The sequence below is a fragment of the Carassius auratus genome, chromosome 36, assembly GCF_003368295.1.
Source record: "Carassius auratus strain Wakin chromosome 36, ASM336829v1, whole genome shotgun sequence".
Classification (NCBI taxonomy): Eukaryota; Metazoa; Chordata; class Actinopteri; order Cypriniformes; family Cyprinidae; genus Carassius; species Carassius auratus.
Genome location: NC_039278.1, coordinates 5,465,346 through 5,487,105, shown reverse-complemented (window position 1 = coordinate 5,487,105; position 21,760 = coordinate 5,465,346). Strand labels below are relative to the sequence as shown.

Sequence of the window (21,760 nt, the reverse complement as noted above, 5' to 3'; positions counted from 1 at the left end):
TTTTAGGCTTTAAGGGAAAATTTGGAAAATATTACCAAAACATTGAACAATTCACTGATTATTCATTATACCAATGTTTTTTTAGCAGTGGTTTTATATATTTTAAATTTATGAATTTAGCAGACGCTATTATCCAAAGCGACTTACAGTACATTCAGGCTGACAATTTTACCTATCATGTGTTCCCGGGGAATCGAACCCACAACCTTGCGCTTGCTTGCTAATGCAATGCTCTACCACTTGAGCTACAGGAACACAAATGTTAAACAAATGATAAAACCCACACTATATTCAGCCAAGGTTACCAATATAATTAAGGTAGATGTTAACTGAAGAGTTGAACTGTTATTTACAAAAGGTTATGTTAAATAATATTGGGGCAAGTAACTTGTTACATCAATTTATCACTATGGTGGTCAAATCAAAAATGTAACCTCTTTGTCTGTTGTTTCCCATCATAGTTCTGAGGTTGGCCGTGTCATAATTGTTTAACCATTTACATTTAGCTGAGAAGGCAGATTTAATTGTATGTCTGTATAAAAAAAAAAAAAAAACTTTACTCAAAATATTTAGTTCCTACGTTTTACAGTTGTTTCCGAACTGTTGTGATGAGCATTGAGCAACCTCCAGTCACTTTGCTTGTGTGGACTACTAAGTCGCTCGCGTGCAGTGTCTGACAAATTGCTTTTTGTGTATTCATGCATTTGGCAAGAACGTAGCATTAAATGTAAGTGTTACATTAAAAAACAGATTATGTTTTTAACTTACTGCACAACAAACTGATTTAAATTCCACGAAAAAATTCATTTACACTGCACGAAGCGTCATATAATGTATGAATTAACATAGGAATTACAGTTGCAAAAATAGTCTCATAAAATTAATATTTTATATATTAAATTATCAACACTGTAGCCTTACCTTGCATTTATAAAGATGCATTTAGCGAAACAATGTTATACTCAACCTTTTTTAATAATGGAAATCCATCAAATATATTACAAAAAAAGAAGTATTGACTTTTTTTTTTTTTTTTTACATTTGATCCAGCAAAATCATAATCATCTCTCATTACAAAAGGCTCAGCCTCAATTAACCAATCACAAACATCTGTCACGAATAACTACAGAAAAACATTAGGATATGCTTAATTTGAAACTCTACATGTAAAACAAGAAGATCCAGTGTTGCCCAGATTTAACAGTATTTAACAGTAAACAGTATTTAACAGTAAATTCACTGCGAGTAATTGACAGTCTTGCCTCCAGCTCTCTCTCACACACACACACACACACAGTGTCTGACTTGTACAGTACAAGAAAATAAGAAATAACAATAATCGCTCCTGGTAAATAGAAGCCTACTTTCTGTGTTTCAACACACAGAATTGATCAGTAGCCCTAAAAAAAAGTCTTCTGCTGTCCTGTGCTTTTGTAGGTCACATTTTTAAATGTTGACGTCGAGCTCCTGAATAAAGGATTCGTGCCCTAGGGATAAAAGATGGACAGAAACACAATTATTTTAAAGTAAATTGGGTCCTTAACACGTTGAAATTAATAGAAAATTCTGTGTAATGCTTTCTTGATAATGTTAGCATACCGACTGCCATTTTGCTTTTGCCTTCTCTGCCTCAAACTTGGCAACCTCTTTCCGGTCATGGACTGAAATAAGAAACTTCCAGATCACAAGGAGCATAATGCCAATAATGAGGACAGACATGCACACGCCCAGAGCGATCAACGGAGCGTTTGGCGGCTCAGGGCAGTCTGTAGGAGAATTATACAAACAGTTACATAAACAATAAAATAAGTTAAACTGTATATGTAAATGTATATATATATATATATATATATATATATATATACAGTATTGTTCAAAATAATAGCAGTACAATGTGACTAACCAGAATAATCAAGGTTTTTAGTATATTTTTTATTGCTACGTGGCAAACAAGTTACCAGTAGGTTCAGTAGATTCTCAGAAAACAAATGAGACCCAGCATTCATGATATGCACGCTCTTAAGGCTGTGCAATTGGGCAATTAGTTGAAAGGGGTGTGTTCAAAAAAATAGCAGTGTCTACCTTTGACTGTACAAACTCAAAACTATTTTGTACAAACATTTTTTTTTTCTGGGATTTAGCAATCCTGTGAATCACTAAACTAATATTTAGTTGTATGACCACAGTTTTTTAAAACTGCTTGACATCTGTGTGGCATGGAGTCAACCAACTTGTGGCACCTCTCAGCTGTTATTCCACTCCATGATTCTTTAACAACATTCCACAATTCATTCACATTTCTTGGTTTTGCTTCAGAAACAGCCTTTTTGATATCACCCCACAAGTTCTCAATTGGATTAAGGTCTGGAGATTGGGCTGGCCACTCCATAACATTAATTTTGTTGGTTTGGAACCAAGACTTTGCCCGTTTACTAGTGTGTTTTGGGTCATTGTCTTGTTGAAACAACCATTTCAAGGGCATGTCCTCTTCAGCATAGGGCAACATGACCTCTTCAAGTATTTTAACATATGCAAACTGATCCATGATCCCTGGTATGCGATAAATAGGCCCAACACCATAGTAGGAGAAACATGCCCATATCATGATGCTTGCACCTCCATGCTTCACTGTCTTCACTGTGTACTGTGGCTTGAATTCAGAGTTTGGGGGTCGTCTCACAAACTGCCTGTGGCCCTTGGACCCAAAAAGAACAATTTTACTCTCATCAGTCCACAAAATGTTCCTCCATTTCTCTTTAGGCCAGTTGATGTGTTCTTTGGCAAATTGTAACCTCTTCTGCACATGCCTTTTTTTTAACAGAGGGACTTTGCGGGGGATTCTTGAAAATAGATTAGCTTCACACAGACGTCTTCTAACTGTCACAGTACTTACAGGTAACTCCAGACTGTCTTTGATCATCCTGGAGGTGATCATTGGCTGAGCCTTTGCCATTCTGGTTATTCTTCTATCCATTTTGATGGTTGTCTTCCGTTTTCTTCCACGTCTCTCTGGTTTTGCTCTCCATTTTAAGGCATTGGAGATCATTTTAGCTGAACAGCCTATCATTTTTTGCACCTCTTTATAGGTTTTTCCCTCTCTAATCAACTTTTTAATCAAAGTACGCTGTTCTTCTGAACAATGTCTTGAACGACCCATTTTCCTCAGCTTTCAAATGCATGTTCAACAAGTGTTGGCTTCATCCTTAAATAGGGGCCACCTGATTCACACCTGTTTCTTCACAAAATTGATGACCTCAGTGATTGAATGCCACACTGCTATTTTTTTGTACACACCCCTTTCAACTAATTCAACTAATTGCCCAATTGCACAGCCTTAAGAGCGTGCATATCATGAATGCTGGGTCTCATTTGTTTTCTGAAAATCTACTGAACCTACTGGTAACTTGTTTGCCACGTAGCAATAAAAAAATATACGAAAAACCTTGATTATTCTGGTTAGTCACATTGTACTGCTATTATTTTGAACAAAACTGTATATATATATATATATATATATATATATATATATATATATATATATATATATATATATAAACCTGTCTTACCGTAAAGCTTGGGGTTGTAAATGATGCTGCCATGATCACGGTCCACCAAGCTGAAAGACAGTAGACAGTGGTCCTCGCTCTGTAAGGTGCACAGTGTCGCCCGACTCTCTTCAAAATCTGACAATAAAAACATAGATTAACATAAAACCAAAACTGATTCTTTTTATTTTCTTTAATAAATGGTCTTGAATTATCAAAAAGAAAATAAATTTTTCTCTGATCAAATAATGAATCTTTAATCCAAAAAAAAAAATTATACAGTAGGTCCGCCTCTAAAACCATTTGATGACATCACCAAGACCTCTTATATTTTAAATATAATAATCCCTTTTTTCACAATCCACTCAACTCTTGATGGGTAAAATCAATTTCCTTACTACATTTTTGTCCTCAAAATTAATGCTAATATTCTCCAAATTGCTTTAAATATATACCATGTCATGCAATTATGATATTACCCCTCTCAAAAATACAAACTCTTTATATCTCTTTCGTTTGTCTGTCTTGTGTCTTTATCAAAGACAGACAGCGTTTTGTGTTTTTTGATCGACTCCCAGTCAGAGAGCGTATAGACACACAGCACCAGTGGCTTGTGATCTCAGGGTTCATATAATAGGCTGATCTTGTATAGACAGTAGACACTCAAGGGTTTTGAAACCCAATGGTCCCCGACAATAGACTCTCCACACAACAAGCTAAGTAGCATGTTTCCTTTGTGAAGTGTCAAGAGGATTTCTGCTTTGTACGTGCATAAAGGAGACAGATATGAGACAGATTTCTTTGGAAGAAATCAACATGAAAGTATATGGAAAGCCGTTTTAACATTTAATCCTTAAAACATAATAGTATCTATTTTCATGTTAATAGTTCTTATTTTGTTAGCTACTATTATCTTTTCTATTAAGTACTTGTACTTACTAGGGGTGTAACGATTCACTCGTTTTCTCGATGCATCGATTACAAACCCTGTCGATTCATATTCATCGATCTTGAAACATGAATCGTGAATCGCCGATCTTGGACAGTAATCGATTCAAAATGCTAAGAATCGAATGAATCGCGATTTCTATAGCGATTCAATGCTTTCAAAATGTATACACATTAAATTACTACACGAATTAATGGAGACCTTGAAGAGTGTTCGTGAATCGTGCCTCCTATCTGTCCTTCACGCGCTCCACTGTTTACCGCCTGAGACTGTCACAGGATTGCGCTCGTGCTCCATTCGTGCCTGACGCAGCTGACGTGTGATCTATAGGACTCGTGGCCAGTAATGCTAACATGAAGAAGTTTTACTTTCCTGTAGTTTGTCAATGGCTCTCTGCATCTTACCGACGCAGTTACTGGAGCCGTCGACAGCTGTATTTATTGCATGAATGGAGCAGAAATGTAAGTGTCTAAATCAAACGCACAGATCCATTGAATGATAAATGTTTTTAAACAATGCGGATGAACCGAATATACGGTGGAAACTGTTAAAATTAACCACAACATTAACAACGACCTTGAAATAAGAGCGCGAGATTTATCTGATAATCAGATGCATCAAAGTAGCGTTTGTTTCATTAGCAGACATCTGGCGCGTTTTCTCTCAGAATCATTCGCTGATGAAGAGGAAAAGTTAAATAGAGATGAAGACGTTTTCACACTGAAAGAGAAGCGATCTCGCTCTCATAAACGTGCCAGGCTATATCTGCAGCTAAACTTAATAAAAGCAGAATGAACTGATGAAACTAAAAAAAAACCACAAACAATTTATGAATGATGCAGTGCTAATTTATTACAGTACAGAAAATATAAAGTATATTTTCTACCTTATTCTGTGCAGAAAATTTAAATAATTGCTAATTAAATGTAGCTTAGTATATAAAACAATCATAAAATTGCCATTAGGAAAAAAATATCGATTACAAATGATTGATTATTGTCCAGCAGTGTATTTGATTTATTAAAGCTAATTAAAAGTAATTAAAAAAGAAGATAATTCCTTGTAAATAATAATAATAATAATTATTATTATAATAATAATAATAATAATAATAATTATTATTATTATATAGGCTACATACATAAAATGATTGTATTTGACATTTCTGTCACTTCTGAAATTACGGCTACGCCCCTGGTGTGACAAAATGTTAGCTTATACTCTTTAAGCTCTTTTTTAAAAACTTGGCTTACATACATTTTTACGTATGCCATGTCGCATCATTAAACTAGCATTTAACAATGGACAAAAGTTTTTGTTTTTTTTAACCTATGGTTCTCTAACCATAAATGCTACTGTAATATGCCCCCTGACTAAGCATTTAAAGAATTTAGTAGAAGCATTTAAATAATCCCGTGAATGCACTTAAAGAATGCAGAATCTAATCATTATAATCAAATCTAATCGAATTTAATTGTGAATTGAATCGTTCTAAATTTGCAAAAATTGTTCTTGAATCGAAAACCTATGAATCGTGAATCGCTGCCTTGCCAAAGATTCACAGCCCTAATACTTACTGTATGTATTTATAAGCTACTTGTGCTTATTCTTTAGATTCTAGTAACTTTTTAAAGATACTAGTACTTATAATTAGATACTAGTAATTATATGTAAGTTGTGACTAGTAGCTATTCTACTGTTACTACTAACATACTATTTCAGATTTTTATCATTTGTACTAGTCACAATTGCAATATATTGCAATATATATACTAGTCAGAACAGAAGAGCTGATTTCTGAATGACAGATCCCTACAGAAGTCAACAGCAACAATTTGAAATGTTGCTAGTAAGAAATAGTTACTAGTCATTATTGAAATAAGCACAAGTATCTAATGAATTGTACCAGTAGCATGAAAATAGAATAAATTAAATTTATGCATTTAGCAGATGCTATTATCCAAAGCGATTTATAGTGCGTTCTGGCTATACATTTTTATCTTTCATGTGTTCCCGGGGAATCAAACCCCCAATCTTGCACGTGATAACGCAATGCTCTACCAATTGAGCCACAGGAACACTATAATAGCACATTTTATAGATTAAATATAATATAATATAATTTTCTATGAGTCAGAAGACTTTGAATATACAGGTTTAGAATTACATGAGGGCAGTAAATAATGCCAAAAAGTTACCTTGTGACCACTGATAAACGGACACTGCAGAGAACAAAACAAAAACTGATTCTGACCTGTGGAATTGCTGACAGTTGCATGTAGGGAGTTGCACTTCAAGGCACACTCGTCCAATGGGTCCTTAGCTTTGAGGTAACACTCCACACAAGTCCTGCGGGACGACCCACAATGATTCAAACCAGGTTGTAGCCAAAACAAATGCCTTTAAAATGCTGCATATTCATTATGGAACTCAGCTTCAGTCACAGATGCACATGGATGTCTTTACCTGGGTAAGCTACAGATATCTCCACAGGTTGAGCACCTTTGGCACCACTCTCCTGAGGCTCCGGGAACGCTACACTCACACTTCCCACACACACACTTGCCCCGTCCGCTGCAGATGGAGCCATCCGGAGACACGCATGAGTTGCTGCTGGTGCTGCAGTTACAGAACTCTCCCATCCAACCGCTGTGACACACACACTCGCCACAGTCACATTCCCCGTGACCTACACAAACACACATACAGGAAATTAACACTTTAATTTAGCAAGGAAGCATTACATAGATCAAAAGTGACAATAAAAACATTTATGATTATATTTACATTTTAAATAAATTCAGAGTTTTGAATATAAAAATTTTTACTGTATCTTTGATCAAATAAATTCAGACATGGTGAGCATGAGATACAGCCTTTGTAAAAAATAATGAGACTTTAAAATGTAAAAAATAAAATATAAAAATGTTTAATTAATAATAAATCAGTTTTGGGAGTTCATTAATTTGTTATTAATTATATAACATATTGATTAATTAATAAAAAAAACAATCAGTGATCAATATTTGCTGAAAACATTTCACTTTTAAAGGGGTGCTATTAGTTAGTCTTTAATGTTGCTGTTTGAGCATAAAAAAAATATATCTGCAAAGTTACAAAGCTCAAAGTCGAATTCAAAAGGAGATATTTTATTTAACAGAAATCACTTTTCAAAAACTACAACAAACGACCCGTTTGGACTACAATGCATATTTTCCGGGATTTGCCATATCACAAAGATCGACGAATAAGACGAGTCCTGGTTGAGCTGCACTAGAGAAGGCAAATGTCGGAGACATGCTAGTGTTCCCAAGACAGATGAGTTTAGAGTTGTTGCAATCATCCGGGTTTAAATCATGCTCAAATTGATTTGATTTTGACGCAATATTTAAACTGAAGCTTGCAGCAGGCAGCTAATGATAAGAGGCAGGACATTTCCAACCAGGCACAGAGCTAACCAATCACAGCACAGACTGACCCAGCTAACCAATCACAGCACAGACTGGCCCAGCTAACCAATCACAGCACAGACTGGCCCAGCTAACCAATCACAGCACAGACTGGCCCAGCTAACCAATCACAGCAAATTTTGTATTCCAGAAGGCGGGCCTTCATTTAATACAGGAACTATTCGAGCCGTTCATGCCACACTGGAGAGAGGTGTTGTAATAATGTAAAATATGTGTAAAATAATGTGTTTTTTGAACAACCTTGAATGAGAGCCTGTTCTAGTACACCCCCAAAACAAAAATCAAGACTTTGTAAAAGAGCATAATAGGACCCTTTTAAGACAAAAGCTTCAAACTTGAATTCTCCATTGGTAAGAAAATTCCTTATTAAAAAAAAATAATAATAAAAAAAAAAAAAAAAGAAATTATCACACTTTAATCACTGTTATGATTATCACGCTATATTGACAGCCCTAAAGTAAATATAAAATCCTCACATTGCACACTAACATCGATATGTAAATAAATACAGACATGGAATGGCCATTTTAAACCCTTTGTCCCATATCCTCCTGAGTACAGCAACTGTTGTGGCAATTATCAGTGTGTTATTCTTTCATTAGCATTCCACAGTGCGGGAGCGGATCAAATATCCCTCCCACTCTGTCAGCACGTTCTTTTCCTCCACTCAAACCTTGAGACAGGGTTACACTGGGTACTGACCTCCGCAAAGCTCTCCTCTGAACCTGAGGCAGGAAAAGTTGTCGCACTCGCAGTACGGCCCGTACACACGACCGAAACTAGACGGGTGACACACACACTGTCCGCAGAAACACTCGCCCAGGCCGCTGCACATCTCCGCACCTTCATGTGCCCTGCCACACACACATTATCATACATTCAAATATGTATGCATGCCTCGCAGGAAACACTCCATGATGCTTGTTCTCACCTGCAGTCACTGATTTGTTCTTGACCCTCTGTGCATTCACACTTTGGCCCCACAAAGCCTGGATCACACACACAGGCGCCACAATCCAGCGCCCCGCGGCCTCGGCTGCAGAAGGCACTGTTCGCTTCAGGGGTTTGATGACAGTCACACACACACTGAGACTCCAGTTCCATCTCCAGAGCATCTTGGAAACCCACAGGCCGCAAGGAAAACCTCCGTGGACCGGCAAGACAGCTTTTTAACTCAACAGTAACATTAAAAGATACCTAAGTGAAAAAAAGATAATTCTTGTTGAGTATGATTTAAATAAAGCTGTTATGTACAGGACAATGAGAGCAACAACCTATAATAACGTTATAATCATTGCATTATATATATCATATTTGCTTGTGACACATTTGTTATTTCATTGAGCAGATACATGACAGATTTATATATATTTTTTGCTTCAGTCCTGTTTTAATCTAACAGGGATGCATTTCTGTGAAGGAAGACTGAATGAAGAACTGACCACATCACCAGCTTTGACATTGGAGCATTTTTTCCCTCCGGGGATGATGGTCCCATCCTGACAGAGTGCTGTGAAGGAAATCTGCAGACCCTCAGTGTTGCCCAGAACCTCCAGATCGATCTCTGATCTCAGTTCCTGTCAATCAAACAACGTACACATAAAAGTCCTGTGTGAAGATTCAGATTTTAAAAATATTTTAAATGTAAAATTTTATTATTGAAAATAAACCATGATGGGGTGATCAGGACCCCTTTGAAGAAGCTGATAATTTTCTACACAAATAAATAAACAAACATAAAACCAGAAGAAGTAAAAAAAAAAAAAAAAACAAACAAGAAACTAAAAAAAAAAAAGATTTAAAAATAAACAAACACAAAAACTAAACAAAACTTAAACAAAATAGAAAAACTAAAAACCGAAAACAGATCAAAGCACAAAATAAAACAAAATAAATAATTTTATTTGTGAGATCAGAGATTGACATGAGAGATATTAAACTAGCACAGCTATGTAGAAAATCATGTTTAGTGGTCATTATATAATGCTGTATTTGATCAGAATCGAGTATTTCACAGAGCTGGGTATTACAGAAAACAAATCATCCAAACCCTGTGTCAGCCAATCAGGATCAAAATGCAACAATGTTATGTAAGTATGTGGTATGCTGTTAGAAAAAGCCCCTGAGCCTGGATGACTCGTGCGGAGTCAGAAATATGAGCACACCGGGTACCAACACGTCCCGAGTGATTTTAGACCATCAGCTTCAAATCAAATAGCTTATTTACTGGGGTTTGTTACAGACTTTACACTTCCAGAATACGGCACCACGGTGGGCCTGTGTCAGGTAGGCCGGGATGTGCAGCCCTCAGGTAGTTTGTGGAGGGGCGTAATGAAAATTAGAGTGAAGGCAGAGGTAAGAGAGAATGGGGGATGGAGAACAGAGATGAAGAGATCAAACAACAGCCATAGAACGAGTGCAGGCATGCTTTGTGAACACGGTGATTCTCAAGAAAATGAGCAGAGGGGGTTAAAGGAAAAGGGGAACAGATGAGAAATCTGCATGAGAAATAATTCTGAGAAAATAATCCTCTCACACTCAATTTGGTAGTTTATTCAATTTATTCATTAATCATTTGGTTTATTCTTTTATTCATTTCCTCAATGATTAACAGTGTGTGTGTGTGTGTGTGTGTGTGTGTGTTGGCCAAATTTTATTTGCAATGATCTTTTTTTCCCCACGCTGTCCTCAATACAATGTTTATTTATATATAAACATATACACACAGATAGAATTCAAACGCTTTTTCTGGAAAATGATGCCAAAGACTGCAAACTATTAACCCATCTCAACTATAGCTTTCTATTACTATATCGCTCAAAACCTCGTCTGTGTCAGTTTGCTAAATAACATTTCCTTAAGTCATTAAAATATGCAAAGCATAAAAATCACGTACATGACCATTAATTTAGACTTCAATATTGCGTGTTGGTTGGTGGATTTTTTATTTTTTCATGCATTGTTGTCTTCTACTGGCAGGGGCGATTCTAGGATTTTTTCAACTGGGGGGCACAAGAGGGGCCACGATTAATACAGAGGGGCCAATCTTGTGTTGTTTGAACTGTATATCCAAATCATTTCAAGAGTTCAGTAACCTTTAAAATCAGTAATAAACAGTGATACCCTATTATATTTTAATAGCAGTTATTCACTGCTCTAAAAAAAAAAAAATCAAATACAATTTGTATTAACTTTTCACTTTACAAAAGTGAAAGAAAAACTGTAATAAATAAAAGAATCCAATGTATGAATAGTGTACAACTCACAAATAATAATAATCAGAATAACATTAATAATTCATAGAAATAAATACACAATTAATTAATTAATATAACTACTATAAATTTTATATAATTTCATAATATGTTTTTGTTTATTATCCACGTCCCATTCAATTTGCATAGCAGCAGTTGCAGTAAATTTGCATTGACGAATAAACAAAATCTACTTATGTCAAGGCTAATTAATCTTGAGCATATTGATTTAAAAATATCATATATCCATACTTTGTTAGAAAGCTACTTGTTCAAAAAGGTAGCTTTAGTTTAACATGTAAAATATGTGGATCCTATAAAACAGCAATCGTGGAGCACCATGGTGATTTAGAACGCCAACTGAATTTATTAGGAATCTACAGACGCAAATAGACTAAAGGTGTAGAAAAATAAAGACCTATATGTGTATTTTGGACTTTTTTTTCACCACAAGTCTGAAAGAAGATATGTTACTGAAGACAAACAGGCCCAAATCTCAAAATTGACCAGTAAAAAAAACGATGTTTTTGCATGTGTCCAGAGGTGGGTAGAGTACCCAAAAACTTTACTCAAGTAAAAGTAAAAGTAATTCTAGAAATATTTACTCAAGTAAAAGTAAAAGTACTAGTCTTGAATAGTTACTTGAGTAAGAGTAAAAGAGTATCGGATAAAAAATCTACTCAAGTAGTTAGTTACTTTGGGTCATATATACGGAGCCTATTTTTATTTAGATATATAGATAAATGTATGTAATGTATGTGTGCGTGTGTAAATGTATATATTTCATCAGCCTTTACTGCAATTTATTATAAAACCCTGTCTGTTTACTTAAGTAACAGATATAGGTTTCATGCCATAACATATTTTTAATACGACTGACTTTATATTAAATGTGAATTTAACATTGAAAGTTAATGTGATATAAATATTGCTACTAATCTTTCATTGTTCAGAAAGAGAGCAAATAACATTTACATTATTAAAGATCATTTTCACTGACAGTCTAGATTGCAATCACTCTCAGAAACTCCCATTAAAATCACTGAAACTGTTAACACTGTGAAATCAATATCTTAATTATAGATTCGTACACACATCTGCACTTTGTTGTTTCTGACGAGAGAATTCGCCAGAAAGAGGTATTCAGTCAGTGAGCGAGTGAGTGAAGGAAGCACCGGCATTTCAGTGATGACTCATCTGAACACCTCTGATTGGCCAATGCATTCAAACGAACCGTCTGTGATTGGTTATAATGCGCAACGCTGTAAAACGCATCTATCTCTGGCTCAGCGCCAGCAAGCGATCACAGATCTGAATTTAACAGCTGATGATATGACTTGCTGAACGTACTCGCACCGGTGTGATTGAATTAAAATTAATACAATCTTAATCGGCTATTTTTTTGTCTTTTGGAAGCTGCATTCAACTTGACTCCCCTCTGTTATAAGCCACACACGTACAACAAACTACTGTCATAGTGGTATCGTGTACTGTAATCGAATTTAGCCCAAGTTATTACCTGTTAAACAGTAGACAGCACACGCGGTGTTCATCTAATAAGGATCTCCATCGCAAGCAAATAATAGCCTTTGCAGATTTGCTTTCAATTCAGTGCAGTTCCATAGTCTCGTTTTCAACGCTGCTCATGTTAAACGTTACAACTCTGAGTGAACCGCTTCAGACGCTCAGTGCGTGAGGCAGGGAACTGAACGAATCATTCAAACTGATTCATGAACCAATTCACTCGTTTGCCAATTGGTTTGATCAAGCCTTTGAACAGAATTGACTCAAAAGAATGAATCATTGGCGAATGGGCATCGCTCATTGCCCAGAGAAAAGTAGACGGCGCGTTTGGAATAAACTGAAGCATTTATAACATTTATTGCATTAAGATAAAGTAACGAGAGGGGCGTCGCTCACAGTAACGAAGTAAAAGTACAGATGAGTTATTTACTAAACTGAAAGATTATAATTTGAATTTGTGAGTGACAGACAAGTAGAAATGTGGGGGCACACTGGGGGGCCAATCAGTTTTCAGGAGGGGCCAGTGCCCCCATGGCCCCTCCCCTGGCTACGCCACTGTCTACTGGTACCCCACAGGGTTGTGTTTTGTCCCCTCTCTTGTTTTCTTTATATACTGATGATTGTCAGAGTGTGTTGAACAGAGACACATTATTAAATTTGCAGATGATTCTGTGATTGTGTCTCCTCATTGAGTCAGATTGAAGTCATGGCCCAGTGGTAGATTATTTTATTCAATGGTGTAATGCTTCCTTTTTAAACATTAATGCTTCTAAATCAAGAGAGATGCTCATTGACTTCCCTAAGAAGAACTTTGTACCTGTGCTGCCTACCATCATTAAGGCACATCAGATAGAAGTGGTCAAAGAATACAAATATTTAGGCACTGTATTTTATGATAAATTAAAATTTGAGGCAGCACTGATATGATTAGAGGGAAAGCGCTTCAACATATGTATTTTCTGAGGAAACTTTGAACTTTTCATGTGGATGCTTCTTATATGAAGATGTTTTATACTTGTTTTATTGAATCTATTTTAAGTTTTTCTATGGCAATCTGAATGTAAAAAACAGGGGTAAGTTAAATAGTATAGTAAAATGTACAGTAAAATAGTGGGGATTGATTTAAGGACTATCACAAATTTATGAATATAAGGTGACTAAGAAGGGCCAGTTAGTACTTTCGGATGTCACCCATCTATTGTGAATGAATTTCAACTGCTTCCTTCTTGCCGGAGATTTAAACTGTTTTTTAAAAGACTTATTATAAATGTGTGTTTTATGTGTGTGGTGTTGCTGTTGTAAGTGCATGTATACTGCTGTCTACATATAGAATTGCCTTTTAAGGACAGTTAAGTTAAATAAGTAACACTTTTCACATAACCCTTATTACACAGAGTCTTGTGAAGACTAAAATGCATTCTTGTACCTTATATGAGTTCATGATGAGTTCCAGAATGTTCCTTGAATCGGATGCCAACACCCCCACAGTAGCACCAGGAATCAGACTTGCATAATTCTATCAAAAAGGCAGAAGGTGGTTAAACATCAACTCCAAACTCCTGGAGAGTAGCCACAGAATTTGAGATGTGGAAGAGCGATAAGGTGTAAGGGAGGAAAGACGAAAGAAAAGGAGAACTCAGAAACCATCAAATATTTGTGTCATGAGAGGTCGGTCTGGGTGATGTGATAAAGCCTGTGTTTGAACATGTTGTAAAGAGAATTGAATACACTAGTGATTCATGCAGTCTATTCACACATTGATATATCTTTCTTCACAGGTCCTCTCAGGTTCCACATACACAGAAAAACACATGCCTTTTTGTTTGCCTCATAAATGAATAAACACGGGAGAGAAAAATCCCTTGCTCTTTTCTCACCTCATAGTTCTGTCTCTGATTTTCAGTCACAGCGAATATGAGGAGGATATTGTTTTCAACCAGTTTGTCGACAAGCTGCCCCAATGTTGGATACTCCTAAATATAGAGGACAAAAGTACCAAAAACATGACATCCAGTCAGACAACAGATTCACAAAAAATACTACAGGAGACAGAATGGAACTACGTTAATTTGTTTTAAAAACCATTACTCAATTAATTTAGGATTTAAAATAAAATAATTAAACAAGAACTACCGTTTTGGACTTTGTAAAGAAATATTCTAGGTTAAATACAACTTAAGTTATATTTATAGCATCTAAATACTCTGAATCATTACTTGACATGTTTTCACAAAATTATAAGCTTTCTTTTCGTTTCTTAAAAAAAAATTCCATTGTAAGAGAACGCGAAGGAGAACTCAAAGTTTGCACATCAGAGAAATAGCTCTTTGTGTGGGCACCAAACACACTGTGTGAACACTCAGTTGAGTTCTTATGCATCTGTTTGAATGCTTTAAAATCCTGTGAATGTTTTAAATGACAAGGCTTAAAATCACATGCAAATGATACGCTTTCGTGACGAAGCGAAGCAGTGGCCCATCAACTGTCCTGAGCGTATTTCATGCTGGTCTCGGGCACTTGCAATTTGTATCAAATTAATCATGTATCAGACTCCACCCTACCAGTTGGGCAGTCATGGAATACTCATTGTTGTCATCCAGGTAACACTCTCCGTCATTGGGGACAACGATGCCGGACATTTTGCTGTCCATCCCAAAATGAGAATCTGCATCACTCACGAACACCAGCAGCTTCATGGAATTGTTCTGCCAGCCAATCCTGTCCTGCGTTGAGAGGGACGTTTCCAGAAGTTGGAACAACAAAGCATCCCTCCATAAAAGCAAAGGATTTCAAGGGAGTCTGTGGAAACCGACTCACCCCGCACACAGCAGCCTGCATGATGGCGTCAAAACCGCCCTCTGGAACGTCGATGTTCGCCGATACCCGCTGCTTTGAGATGATCTCATTAAACTTGTCAGTACTGCTTGTTAATGACAGAAGATGTCTGTATCCAAATGTGGGGAGACATTCATAATCAACACTCCTGCAAAAGAGAAAAGTGATAAAAATGGGGTTCTATTGTCTGAAACGGTTCATCGTTCACTTCTCAATGGAAAATGATGTCATGTGACGGAACTCGATGATCTCAGAGGTCATAAATATGATTGGCTGAAATTAAATCACACTTTCCCCCCACTAATGTCCCATTCATCTTACTTTTGGATTATACCGGCAGACCCTTTAGATCTGGCTAAGGTGGCGTATCATGGGAATCACCTGCAGGGATTGGCCAATTCTTCGTCTGTTATCTTGATGAAAGGCAGAACTGGTTTCTCCACAAAAGAACCGAATCCTAGTCTGAATTTGCTTGTAAGCTTAGCCATCTCTTTGGAGAGCGTCGATCCCAAGTCTTTGATCATTTTCAGATCATCAATCATAGATGCTGAAAGGTCCATGAGGTAATAAATGTCCACCGGATGGTCCTCCGGTTCCTGCACTTGAATTTGAAAGGTCAGCTGACTTCCTGTGGAGGAGAAATGACAAATAAAGCTCAAAATGGTTTACATTAAGATTCCAGTGTGGTACAAATGTTTTCCAGGTCAGAGTGATCTTCGGCACCCACTATAACCTGTAGACATTATGTAGTTCCTCTGTTGTTGTTTTTCTTTCTCTGAATGACTAAATATTTCTAATCTTACCATCGGGGAAGTACCTCACCAGCAGAGGAGCAGCTGTGGGTAGAGAGAGACATTTCTTTGATTTTCAAATCTGTGTCACCCATTTCTATACCTGGCCTAAGCTGGAGGCGCATCTTCTGCGGTGCGATGTATGAAACATTAGTGTGGCTGGCACGCTTTCCTAAGCCTTGATCCTTCAGCACTTTGACATTCGTGACGGGGAACTCCACAAATTCGCCGGAGCATCCCTTCTGAAGAAGAGCCTCTGGTGTGTCGCATCTCTCGTTGATTGAGAAAAAGTCGGTGAAATTCTAGATAAACAATCATGTTAATTATTATTGGTAACACTTTAGAGTGTTGCATAGTGACAGAATTAACTAACACTGTGATCCAAAATAAGCTGATTGACGAACCTCTCTTAAAAATATATTTTGGTGCTCCATGCACCTTCCTGATGGCAATTTTTTAAATAAATTAAAAAAAGGATGTAAAGAATACTTTACTATTATTGTTGCTACATTATATAAAGAGTTTGCTCAATGCATTCCGAAAAATGTTGAAAGCAACATCAGTTGTGTTACCTGTAGTGTGCACCAGGCGCACTGTGGCCCCAGCTGCAGACACTCGTCACAGGAGAGAGCTTTAAATTGAGAACACGTCCCTGTACACACAAAACAGCAGAGCGTGGTTTGTGGATGCGGTTCGCTTTTCTCAATGCTACAAAGTTTCTCACGCAACATCAAAACCATAGAAAGTCAGCTGATATTTTTGCTGTCTGCCAAAAAGTAGTCTGGGCACTAGACTGAAAGTACACTAAAAATGATTCTTAAATCAATGTATTGTTTTTCTTCACTTGCATGTACTGCAGCTTATTCATATTTTACTATTACAACAATAAATGCTGATGTACTTTAAGTGAAACCAATAAACTGCAGTTGAGATGAACTGATACTTTTGTAAGTTCAAATGTGCTTACACTAGAAAAAGAAAATGGGTTTGTGGTTCAGTCCCATTCTTTGTCTTCCCAGCATTCACTGGGGCATGAATGGTAGCATTTATGTTTTTTTTTTTACTGTTTACTAATATTACTAATATATATATATACTAATATACTAATATATATATATATAGTTTTTATGTTAATTTTGTTGTCGTTATTGTCTTGTGATGTTAGGATGAGTTTGTTCCTCTAAATGATAGGTTTTTTGACAGTAACACTTGTGTTTCATGTACCAAGTTTTAAGTCACATTTGAATGTGATTCATATTTTTTGAATTTTCATATAATGGATATTTTTTTTTCATATGTAGGCCTATATGACAGTAAAAAGAACTATTTACATTTCTCGGGGAAACACGACGCGACGCTCACAATATTAAACAATGTAAATGTAAATTTCTTCACAGAACATTTAAATTGACAGATTTAATAAGTGTTGTTATATTGATGCAGATTATCAAAATAACTATTTTTTTTATAACAAATATATTTTAATTAAAATAATGAAGTCAATGGGCTAAATGATTACGTTTAAAGCCTGAATTTAAAGCTGCACGAGGAACGAAACTGCTCGTATGTGTGTGTGTGTGTGATTGATGGAAAAATGTTCCTCAGTCTTACCTCCGACAGTGACGAGCCAGAAGTGAAGGACAAGGTAAAGTGAAACAATCCCCATTAGTCCTCACGGTTTCTGATCACAGGAGAGAAAAACAAAACAAAAAAACACAGTTCATATTCACACACAAACAAACGCGGGATGCGATCATGCAGCGCGAGCAGGTCTGAGCTCACCTGGACAGCCAGACTCAGCGCGTGCGCTTACCTGCCCAACCTTACATGCACTTCCGTACGAGCGAGAACACAACAGGTAAGTCACTATCTCACAACGGCAGGTATCTCTCACAAATTCAGGTGTCACAATACACCCGCCTCTCTAAAGCTCTTGACGTAAGAAATGGTACACTGACTTAAATAAAGCAGCCTACGATTATCAACACACTTTAATGACGTGTCAGTGTGGCACTTATGGTTATGTGGCGTTTTCTAGTCTCACTTCTGGAATTATGGTTGTATTTGACAAGTAAGACATGTTCCTGGTTCAACATCTTTTGTTGATCCTGAATCAACATTACTTTACAAAATTACAGATTGAACCCAATTCCTACCCCTAAACCTAACCCTACCCATAAATTATTCTTAAAATCAGAGGGAAATTAAAATCTATGTTTATGTAGGCTAATAGACAATGTGTAGCCTTAATGAGCGTTCACAGCATCGTGTGAATTATTCAGTGACTTTCAGTGTATTTTTTGAATTGCCCAAATATCTCGTGTTAGCTATAATTTTAAACTTAAAGGCATTTTTATACAATACACAATATTTTTGTGAGTGTTTAGTGTACACTGACTAGCAACCTAACTGTTGTGGTTACTGAAACATTTGAAATTGCTGTGGAAAAGCATGTACTTACATGAATTATGAAAACACAAATACTTGTAAAATATTTTTAACTGTAGTCTAACTATAAGTATTACCTACTTATTTGTTTTTTTTTTTATTCTTTTATTATGTGTTTTTTGTTCTGTCGCTGTCATTCTGTTGCACTGCGGAGCTTCTGTCACTAAAACAAATTCCTTGTATGTGTATGTGTAAACATACTTGGCAATAAAGCTCATTCTGATTCTGATTCTGATTTGCTTTAGGGTGGATTGAGCTTTAATTAGGGGAATCAGGGTCCCGTGAACCCCCATAAATAACACCCTGACTGACACTGAATAATCACTGGAGGCACTGTACTGTTGGTTGCTAGTAGTCATTACTGTTTGACTCTACTGTCACAAGTGCTTCACTGTTTAAATTCCCATTGACAGTTGCCCGTAATATCACATTTGTATGTAAAATATCACCTGTCACTCATGTTTCCAGACTTGCCACCCCTAAAAATGTATGATTTCTGGTCACATTTCTTCTACAAATAGCTGTCTGGGTGAACGACAAATAAATGTTTATCTTTTCTTTCATTGCTTAGTTGATTCATTGCTACAGTATTGCTAAAGCTTTTAAATTATATGAAATTAAATGTTAGCAGTTAATATTTAGTTTTCTGCAGTTCACTCTCATTGAGTGACCTTTTGACTTTGATTTATCCATGCATTGCCAAATATCCATAGATGATGATCTTATTCCTTAACAAAGCCTGTGGGAATCCCCATGGCTTTGAGTAATATTAATATTTGCTGAGTGTGGTTGCATGTGGCACATTCCTCTCTATATGGCTGAAAACAGGTGTGTGTGTGTGTGTGTGTGTGTGTGTGTGTGTGTGTGTGTGTGTGTGTGTGTGTGTGTGTGTGTGTGTGTAAGCCACGCCTGACATTGGCTGTGAGGAGCCATGACTCAGTCTCTGTCTGAAGACCACAGAAGGACATATATAGATAAAACAAAGTCAATGTTTAACTGGTCAGGTTCTATAAAATTAGCAAAGGTTTCGATTTCATTTTTATTTTTAATGACTAAATGTAATGATTAACATCCGATCATAAATTGTTTGGATGGCTACCAGTGTGAACAAGTGGATGAGGCCTCACAATAGATGTCATTGTTGTTGAAACAATAGATTAAATAATGGGTTGTTTTCATTTTTACAATCATAATTCTAGGTCAGCATGGAAATATTGTGCAGATGTTGCTCTTTCATAATCTTAGATTTAATAGACTTTGTTATACAGTATATAATTTCAAAGTATCAGCTCTGTTTCTTCTAAAATTCCTTTGGATCTTGGCAAATCTGAGGACAGTTTGAGACGTGTGTGATTACTGGGGACTTTCCCCCCCCATGTTTTTCCATTTTTAACCATGTACTCTACATTTAATTTAATTTCTACAACTACATTTTCAAAGATTGCATTTTACTTTCCTGAATTGTATATACAGTATGTGACCGGAAGATATACTAGAAAGATCCACTGCCTAATTCAAAAGCAAGCATAACTATGCACTCCTCTCCCAGAAGGGTGTTATTTGGGACGGATTGTATACATTTCTATTTTTATTTAATCATATTATTATTTGTTTAAAATACCTCATCTTTCAGAATAAAGAACAAGGATGTCCACTCAGGATCACATGATCATAAATGGCAATATTCATAACCACTGACCATCATACCCTTCACTAACAGATTTTTGAAAAGGATTTTGATTGATCACTTCCATTTAGAACAATGACATTTGGAATTTGACTTAAATGTAAGAAATGCGTCGTGAAGGGGTGGAAAGAGAAAGACAGAGAGACCGTTCAGGCACAGGTCAGCAATTAAGAGCATAAATCTTTTGATATATGTCTTAATTACGCGTCCAGGGCCATATTTTCAATTATTTATCGAGACCAGCTGAAAATACGGTCTTGGTCTTGAGGCAGACTTGAGTCTGAGTCTGGATTTGAGTGCTGCAACACTGCTATTATATCTTATCCTTTTGTATTGCATCCTAAATCTCTTCCTATCCCCACCCCATTCTATCAAACACTCTCAGAAATAAAGGTACAAAAGTTTTCACTGGAAAGTACCTTTTCAAAAGGTACATTTTGGCACCTAAAGGGTCCTTTTTGGTATTTTAAAGGTGCATATTAGTACTTAAAGTGTACATATTAGAACTTAATAGGTACAAAATTGTACCTTTTGAAAAGGTACTGCACCAGTGACAGCTTTTGTACCTTTATTTCTGAGAGTTTATCTGATCCTATCTGATCCTATTGTACTTTTTCTTCCCATAACAGCAGATCAAATTTGGACATTCAGGACACCTTGCTCAAAGTAAATTTTGGCTGTATCAGACTGGAGTAACTCACCCCTGAAGGCCTTGGCAGCTAGCATGCTGTCCTCTCTCTCAATACCAAAACCACAGCAGCAAGTGGGATACGGCGGTACTGGAGTATGTGAATGTCCGTCCGGCTGGAAGTGTGTGTCGGAAGCAATAGTACGCTCAAACTATCACAGCGGCTTTATGGAGCATGACGGCTGCCCTCCCTTCCTCACCCCCTTTTCTCACATATACACACACTTTTCTGCCTGAATGACGGCAGCAACTGCAGGACTACACACACACACACACACACACACACACACACAGCGTGAAGCTTCTTCATTAGTGAGAGAGAGACTGACAGGCCAGATGGGCATGTGTGACTGTGGATTTTGTCGAATGTGTGTGCACGCAGCATGTAGGTCAGTAGGGTTTTCTGTTGTCTGTCAGTCAGCGAAACTGATTCTGTGGCAAGCAAAATCCACCATCATTGTCAGGTGCTTTTTTTAGTTTAGTAACAGGTCTTAGCATGCCCAGTGCACGTGCCTTGGGTTTTGCCTACATCGCGCCTTAAAAAAAGATTTCATGTTAAATACAAGCTC

At 36.7% G+C, this 21,760-nt stretch overlaps 1 protein-coding gene across 2 annotated transcripts; it reads right to left on the bottom strand.

The window, feature by feature from the left end:
- Positions 1–956: 956 nt before the first annotated feature.
- itgb6 (integrin, beta 6) lies at positions 957–21,363 on the bottom strand. Of its 2 annotated transcripts, none has more exons than XM_026220963.1 (17): positions 21,205–21,363; positions 17,980–18,049; positions 16,941–17,020; positions 16,472–16,670; positions 15,959–16,205; positions 15,560–15,725; positions 15,304–15,465; positions 14,620–14,715; positions 14,169–14,258; positions 9,407–9,541; positions 8,896–9,161; positions 8,667–8,818; positions 6,961–7,183; positions 6,749–6,843; positions 3,567–3,683; positions 1,600–1,766; positions 957–1,487 (listed from the first exon to the last, which is right to left on the bottom strand). In XM_026220963.1, the coding sequence occupies exons 2-17, from the start codon at positions 18,032–18,034 to the stop codon at positions 1,401–1,403; spliced, it is 2,337 nt and encodes a 778-aa protein (XP_026076748.1). In that variant the 5' UTR covers positions 18,035–18,049; positions 21,205–21,363; the 3' UTR covers positions 957–1,400. The 2 variants fall into 2 exon arrangements, with proteins under 2 accessions (XP_026076748.1, XP_026076749.1); XM_026220964.1 differs by lacking the exon at positions 21,205–21,363 and adding an exon at positions 18,151–18,217.
- Between the last annotated feature and the right edge of the window lie 397 nt (positions 21,364–21,760).